Source organism: Folsomia candida, unplaced genomic scaffold (assembly GCF_002217175.1).
Source record: "Folsomia candida strain VU population unplaced genomic scaffold, ASM221717v1 Fcan01_Sc016, whole genome shotgun sequence".
NCBI lineage: Eukaryota > Metazoa > Arthropoda > Collembola > Entomobryomorpha > Isotomidae > Folsomia > Folsomia candida.
Genome location: NW_019091208.1, coordinates 180941 through 188337, shown reverse-complemented (window position 1 = coordinate 188337; position 7397 = coordinate 180941). Strand labels below are relative to the sequence as shown.

At 38.7% G+C, this 7397-nt stretch overlaps 3 protein-coding genes across 3 annotated transcripts; all 3 read right to left on the bottom strand.

The window, feature by feature from the left end:
- Positions 1 to 230: 230 nt before the first annotated feature.
- LOC110856441 lies at positions 231 to 1607 on the bottom strand. Its single transcript, XM_022104923.2, has 6 exons — positions 1535 to 1607; positions 1226 to 1459; positions 958 to 1169; positions 643 to 811; positions 454 to 559; positions 231 to 384 (listed from the first exon to the last, which is right to left on the bottom strand). The coding sequence occupies exons 1-6, from the start codon at positions 1590 to 1592 to the stop codon at positions 318 to 320; spliced, it is 846 nt and encodes a 281-aa protein (XP_021960615.1). The 5' UTR covers positions 1593 to 1607; the 3' UTR covers positions 231 to 317.
- Positions 1608 to 1611: 4 nt separating this feature from the next.
- LOC118437739 lies at positions 1612 to 2144 on the bottom strand. The gene is made up of 2 exons (XM_035857060.1): positions 1823 to 2144; positions 1612 to 1748 (listed from the first exon to the last, which is right to left on the bottom strand). The coding sequence occupies exons 1-2, from the start codon at positions 2028 to 2030 to the stop codon at positions 1612 to 1614; spliced, it is 345 nt and encodes a 114-aa protein (XP_035712953.1). The 5' UTR covers positions 2031 to 2144.
- A 678-nt stretch (positions 2145 to 2822) lies between these two features.
- On the bottom strand, positions 2823 to 4271 carry LOC118437738. Its single transcript, XM_035857059.1, has 2 exons — positions 3930 to 4271; positions 2823 to 3847 (listed from the first exon to the last, which is right to left on the bottom strand). Exons 1-2 carry the CDS (start codon positions 3970 to 3972, stop codon positions 2823 to 2825), a joined length of 1068 nt encoding a protein of 355 aa, XP_035712952.1. The 5' UTR covers positions 3973 to 4271.
- Between the last annotated feature and the right edge of the window lie 3126 nt (positions 4272 to 7397).

Here is a 7397-nt window from a genome sequence, read left to right as displayed (position 1 = left end):
CACCAATTTTTAACGAATCTGGCGACCCCAGTTTTCGTGTTAGCGACGTGGGAGACTGGTATAGATTTGGTGCTCAACTGGGTGCAAGTGTCGCGATTTTTAACGTATCTTATTCGTTCTAAACACGTGTTGAAGGAACGAGTTTCGCGACCAAATCACGAGAATAACCCCAAAAAAACACGTATTAAAAAGTGAAATTATACGTTCAGAACACGAGATTTATTTGCAAATTAGATGCGGGAATTATGATTTATTACTGACCATTAACATTACATAAAGTTTTAAATCCAAATAACAATAAAAAATTGTGAAAAAAATCAATTGTCTGATTCTGGTCCAGTATTTCTTAATGGAAGAGCTGCATTGGACTTCTCCAACTTTTTCCTAATTAAATAAAGTAAAAATTATGAAAGTTTTATAAATAGGTACAAATAATATTGCATTTTGTCCTACCTATCCGATTCAATACGCTTGTTGGAATTTTTGAGCCAATTTTTAATTGCTTCCCAAATCTCGTCGTCGTCAGCGTTGCCCAAGTTTTCCAGTCCTTGAATTGCCTCTGAAAACACAGCAATTTCATTGGTGAATTTAATTTAAAGGAGCGCATTATATATTTAATTAATTCACATACAACTAATTTACCATATATAATGTGCTTCATCCATGATTTTGAAAAAGGTGACTTCGGTCCTCTTGAACCAATCCAGTTGTATGACGATGCATACTTATCTGTCAGCAACTTGGCTAGTATCCGCTGTGTAGCAATCTTTACATCCTTGGTCGCACGTATGCCTTTCTGCAGTTCTGTAATCTGTCAAAGTTGCAACAATTAATATATGCATAGTTAAAAATAGCAACATGAATAATACTTATATAAATACTTATATTATTACTTATATTATAATACTTATATTACGCCACATGGTAATTCGCAATATTATTTGATAAATATTTTACCAATGTGATTCTTGATGCCTTGGCGAAATCCTCGAGTTTCTTCAAGTCAGACTCATCATCCACTGGTAATAAACCCACTGGAAACTTTTCGTTTTGACCACCCGTCTTGGTCCCCCAATTGTAATTGCTCACTAAAACGTCTACGCTTTCCTGTAGTTGTCGCAGTTGGGCTTTCATCACATTCATTTGACGTACCATCCACTTTTGGAATTCTGTAAAATACAAGTTATTTATTACTGAGACATTACATAAATTGTCACACACCTACCTAAATTTCCTGCGTTTGGTGACGTGCCATTATCTCTGCCGAAAGTTGTATCAATGTCCTCTGCCTGAGGAATCGAACGGCTTTCCAATTCGTGAGAGCTAGATAAAACTTGCTCGCTAGAGAGTGTGCCTTGGTATTGCTGTGAATTAGTTGGCGATGGGGGGTCACTCGGTCCTGGTAAACTTGATTCGTGGCCGTCTTCCTTTTCTGATTGCAAGCCCTCTCCCACTAAACCTGGATAAACAGTATTATTTATTATACTACTTTTTTGGTGCAATGGAATATAAAAAATGCGCGATTTTAACTTACTAAAATATTGTGGTGGTGGCGGTATTGTCCTCGTGGGAATAGAACGATTTTGCTTCATTTTGGGCGGTTCTTCTTCACTATCGGAGTCGCCGGGCGGTGGTAGATGTTTTCTTGTGTCGTTGCCCTCGACCAGTTACTTCCAAGTCGCTCTCAAATTCCGGATCAGTTTCTTCCAATGCTTTTCCAACATTATTTTTTGCTTGATTATAAGAACCTTAACAAACAAATAAACAGCATTTTTCTTTCTTATAAATAACTTTATCAATGTATGCAATAAAAAAGACTCACCAAATATTTTGCCTCCGCCTAAAACTTTTACGTCAAACGATAACCAAACTTGCTGATTTGGCGTGTCCCCATTCATGACGGCCTTCGATTGGCGTTCTGAAGATTTGTACGGCGGCCACCAACATTTATTTTTACTTGCTGACAGCCAATTGATTGGGATAATTTCTACCTCGTCAGTTTCAACAAAATGAACTATAGAGTACGGCATTGTAAAAAGTCACTGAATTTCACTGTGAATCAAGGGATAGCATATAAATTCAGTCTCAAATGGAAGTACTACACATTTTGATTCGATTAAATTAATATTAAATCTTCGTACTGCACTCAAGTCCGAGATAAGTTGAACACCAATTAAAGAAGAAGGAGAAGGAGATTGAAAAAAATCTTCACGTTTTTTAAACTTCTGTCCAAATAATTCTGAAGGTGATCCTCTAACAAAATGGTGAATTTTAATTATAGTTCCATCTTTTAGTTTGCAAAAATTGTTCCCTAATTTGTTGGATAATTCGAAATTTGCAAGCTTACACACTTTGAAACACTCGGGTGAATTAATGTCGACTTGGAAAAACGATACTTGACAAACTGGCTGCTTGAAAGAGGACAGGTCTATTTTTTCTCTTTCAACTAACCGCCGGTAAACTTGTTGCAAGGGGAGAGACGGAGATCTCACCAATCTCTTTATTTGTTGTAACTTATTTTCAAACGGGAAAGCACTAAATTGGTCAAGGGGACCGTGTCGAATGCAATCCCGGGATAAATGTAGTAAATTATGAAGATTATGACTGTTATACTTTTTCCCATATAATTCACCAAAGTTATTAACGAAATATATTAGTAGCTCTTGTGCATAATTATTTTTACTCAGATAAGTGTTAGGATTTGCAAGAATCGTGATGGCTACGTGGAAACACAAAAAATGCTGGTAAAATTGAGGAGCAAGGATTTTCTTCAAAACTGTGGGCCCAGTATATAAAATAAACTGTCTGTATTCAGTTGCTTTCTAGTGTTCGAGATCTCTAATTGAACGTGGTTTTCTTGAAAATTCTTTTGGTATTGAGGTTTTGATTTTTAGCAAATTAGTGGATAATTGGTCAACTTGGTAAGGACGCAGACGACCTGGACATTTTTTTCCTTTCACCCATAAAAATAGTAATTTTCTGGTCACTCCCAGGCACACAAGATGCATAAAATCGACTGGCACATCTTCTACTAAATCAATGGGTAGTAATTCTATTATTGAGGCTTGATTATGATGTGCTGTATCTAATTTTGATCGGAAATTTTCGTTATTTCTTAAATTATAATTTCCTGGTGGAAAGGTAACTCTATTATCCAAATATTCACCCTTTATGTCACACTTTCCACAAGAACTATAAGCATTATGACACTTTGTCCCCAAAATAAATGATCTTGCTGGGACGTCACACACAATTGCAGATATTTTAAGTTTTAAATTCGAAGATTGCTCTATGGTGTTGAATTCGTTGACAAACTGTCTCAAAAAATTATTAATATTTGTAGGTTTTCCAAAACCAGAATAAATTCCAATTACACCGACCTGATTATATTCTACAATTTTCGCTAAAATGGGCCAGAATTGTCTTGTGCTGCTTTTATAGAGGGGGATTCCGTCAATATTAATTTGAATTTTAATATAGTCTGCTGTTGGAACTTGAATTAACTTTTCGACGGATGAAATCCACTCAAAATGTACGTATTCGCCAGGCTCCACCTTTTCAATTGTAGTCGATCTTGGAGTGCATAAAAGTGTTCTAGGATCTTTCGGTAAATCAAAATTAGGATGTCGATTCAAAATTTCCAGCAGATCTCCTAAAGCAGAGAATGTAATGTTATGCTTTAGTGCCCACCCCCTTAAATCACTTGCACTACTTTCCGTATTAGACTGTTCAGAATCACTATCACTTAGATTTGACTGCGTGGATAAATTATTGTCAGAATAATCCGAGATGTCATCTGCTTCAAAAATCAAATATTCGGGTGATGGTGAACTCTGTGTGTGTGCCTCTGGCAAGGATGACGAGGGCAGCGGTATTATTTTTTCTGCACTTTCTGAAATTAATGCAAAATCCGAATTTCCTTGCCTTACTTTTCGGAATATTTTTCTTGATCGTGCTTTCTCCATTACTCATCTCGAACTAAAGAATTGTCCCTCTTTCTTTACAACGGAGAGAGCAGCATTTAGGTTTCTGTGACCAACAACACTAGAAATTCTCGTGAATTTCTGGTGTTCGAAAACACGAGTTTCGGGTTGTTGTAATTCTCGGGTTGTACATGTGTTATGAACGAGAAAATTGGTGATAAAGAATCCGTTTGAAAGTCGTTTTTGTAATACGTGTTACGAACGTGTTTAAAAAAATATTTACACGAATAATGCCCCAAACACGAAATTGACACCGGGGACACCAATAATACATGTGATTTTCTCGGTTGGTGCAGCCTGGGGTATATCTATGCAACTAAGAATGAGATGATGAGAAATTTGAGAAATAACATTTTATGTAACAGAGATAGTAAACCTAGGGCTGTATGTTGCAATCTCTACGCATTAGATATCATAACAAGAATTGTGCAAAGTTGTGTGTGTGTTACCTTTTGAACCAAGCGCTTTACTCGATGAGGTGTATCATATTACCCCATATTTATTTAAATTACTGGCCAACGCCACCTAGCGGCACTTTCAGGTACCAGGTTGCACTTCTTGCCGCTAGAGGGCGTTTTTCGCAGAAAGTGTCAAAACGTTCTCAAAACGTTCTGAAAGCATTTCACTTGATGATATGTATCATACTGCCCCATCTTTATTAAATTTGTTACCTAGCGGAACTTTCAGGTACAAGGTTTCTTTTTTTGACGCTAGAGGGCGTTTCCGCTGAAAGTATACAAGTTTCCAAAACGTTGTCTACCACTAGATCAAATAAGCACATCTGCAATTAGATGAGGCTTGACTTTTGATGAGGGCACACATGCTACAGATTACACCTGAATTGTGATCCTCTAGAGTCGACAACTGAACTTTGACCTGGGAACACCCTCAGAGTCGTCACGTGACCTTCTGACCTGGGCACACCCTCAGAGTCGTCACGTGACCTACTGACCTGGGCACACCCTCAGACTCGTCACGTGACCTTCTGACCTGGGCACACCCTCAGAGTCGTCACGTGACCTCTTGACCTAGGCACACCCTCAGACTCGTCACGTGACCTTCTGACCTGGGCACACCCTCAGACTCGTCACGTGACCTTCTGACCTGGGCACACCCTCAGAGTCGTCACGTGACCTCTTGACCTAGGCACACCCTCAGAGTCGTCACGTGACCTCTTGACCTGGGCACACCCTCAGAGTCGTAACGTGACCTCTTGACCTGGGCACACTCTCAGAGTCGTCATGTATTTCATATTGCCCGATAGTTATTTAAATTATCGGATAATGTTACCTATCGGCGTCTTGAGAAAGTTTTTCGCCACTGAAAGGTGTTTATCGCTGCAAAAGTGTAAAAACATTCGTAAAACGTTAACAAGCCAGAAGTCAATTTGGGGGCGGCGCCAATTTTGAACGATTTTTCGGCGACGCGGCGCCCCACTGTTATAGGAATATGAAATCAGATTTGTCGGCGGGGGCGGCGGGTAAAATGCTACCGACTTCTGGTGGCGCGGCGGCGTACGATCGGCGGCGTTTGTAGCACACCTGTGATCTGGACACACCCCTACAGACTTGGTTTGACATTTCAACTGGCTGTGATTTAGGCACCTTAAAGTGATCACGTGACCTGCGACGTCGGCACAGACACGTAGAGATGTAAAACGTGTTCCATGACTTCAACGCTTTCTGTCGTCATCTAACCTTGCTCTGGGCTTTCGTCCCTGCAGAGGTATAAGGTGGCTATCTCAGATTTTTACCTGAGTAATTGTAAATTGTAATGCCACACAAAGTTCCATTATTTAAATGTCTGCTAAAAAATGAACAAAAAATGAACAAAATGCAATCAATTTAGAACAGAGAAGATATCTCAACAGAATTTAAATTTTTAACTTTGTAGTCAATTTTAATTCTACTGAACTAAAATTTGTGGAGTTGTATTAGGGATTAGGGATAAATTATTAAATTCTTAAACTTGGGATGCAAGATTAAGCTTAAGGACTAATTAATCCCAAATCTTAATGTCAATCCTTAACCGTCTATAATGCTAAGAGCCCGCATGGCGGGCTTCGGAGACTAGTGTGGAATAAATATGTGTGACTAGGTTCGGAAAAACCGGTACATGGTGTTGGACGAGTTGTCGCAAAAATCAAAACGCTCTTACACGTGTCTAATAGAATCAAAAATTAAGGCACGTGTTCGCGCGTTTTTTCTCAAAGTGCCCCAAATTTTTCATTTCGCCCCAAATACTGGGAAAAAACATTCTGACGCTACAAGTGCGTTGATTTATTCCAAACTTGACATGCAAGCCGTATTTGGGATTGCCCACAGTGCCTGAGAGACTTGGCCACCTAGGTTGAAATTTACAATGCCAATTACCTGACAATTTCGACAATTTTTTTCGTTTTTTCGACGTATTTTCGAAATTTATGAAATGGTATCTTTCTGGCTTCATATCTCTACAGAAACCCTATATTCTGCTTCGAATGCCGTTTCGTTGAACCTCATAGCTCAAATATTAAGGGTACTTTGTAGGAAGATCGATTTTGATTGAAGTTCCCACGAAGTAACCATAATGCTAATTTTCTCTATTAGTTTCAGTTCGATTTACCCAAACTTTTGATATGTTGTACATATTTAGTAGTCAAACAATCGTCAGTTGCAAAAATGTGGAAATCGACCGGTTTGATCCGTACGGTTTGATCCCGAGAGCCGATTACCACGCAAATCAAAAATTAGAAGTGGGTAAATAAGAAACTTAAGTCGTCTTAATTAACCCTTCTACCTCGTCAATCAACAATGCAAATTATTATTTTCCTCAGTAGGAAGACTGTCCACTCCGTGGCAGCGGGGCGGATTACCACCCTTTGTACCATATTCGGTTCTGAAGAATTAATAGCTAGAAATCATTCTACAATGTATTCCACAGAATTTCTCCCTTTCGTCGTGAAACATTATCGCCATTGTCGCAAAGTATTCAAGTATTACCCATTCCAGTTCAACGCAAAGACGAATCGATTCGTTAAAATTACAAATCGTCATGGGAGACGAATGTTCAAATTGTTGTTACTAGTTATGCTAGGATATTCGACGACGATCTCTTTAGCCTTGGTCAGTGGATCGTTATCGACGGCCAAGAAGGTGCAAGGGGTGGTTTTCGCCTTAATATACATTCTAATTACACTCTGCGTTTGGAATTACAACTTGGACAAGGCCCAAATCCAAGTAATAAATTCTTGCTTGGACTTCGAGGACAACATTATGCGAGGTATTGCAAATTATTGTTTGATTATTGAAACGAGAGATTCGTCGTCATGCGATGCTTGCAATCAGGTTGAGATAATCTTAATTTTAAAATACGAATTAAAACACCCCGAATTTTGTGAATGACCCGGAAACAATTAGTAATTCAAAAAGCACA

Coding starts and splice junctions, on each gene's coding strand:
- LOC110856441 (XM_022104923.2), bottom strand. CDS start 1,592: ATGAAGCAAAATCGTTCTATTCCCACGAGGACAATACCGCCACCACCA. Junction 1,460..1,534: donor GCCACCACCACAATATTTTA/GTAAGTTAAAAT, acceptor CTGTTTATCCAG/GTTTAGTGGGAGAGGGCTTG. Junction 1,170..1,225: donor ACCAAACGCAGGAAATTTAG/GTAGGTGTGTGA, acceptor TGTATTTTACAG/AATTCCAAAAGTGGATGGTA.
- LOC118437739 (XM_035857060.1), bottom strand. CDS start 2,030: ATGCCGTACTCTATAGTTCATTTTGTTGAAACTGACGAGGTAGAAATT. Junction 1,749..1,822: donor AGGCGGAGGCAAAATATTTG/GTGAGTCTTTTT, acceptor TTGTTTGTTAAG/GTTCTTATAATCAAGCAAAA.
- LOC118437738 (XM_035857059.1), bottom strand. CDS start 3,972: ATGAGTAATGGAGAAAGCACGATCAAGAAAAATATTCCGAAAA. Junction 3,848..3,929: donor CAAGAAAAATATTCCGAAAA/GTAAGGCAAGGA, acceptor CATCCTTGCCAG/AGGCACACACACAGAGTTCA.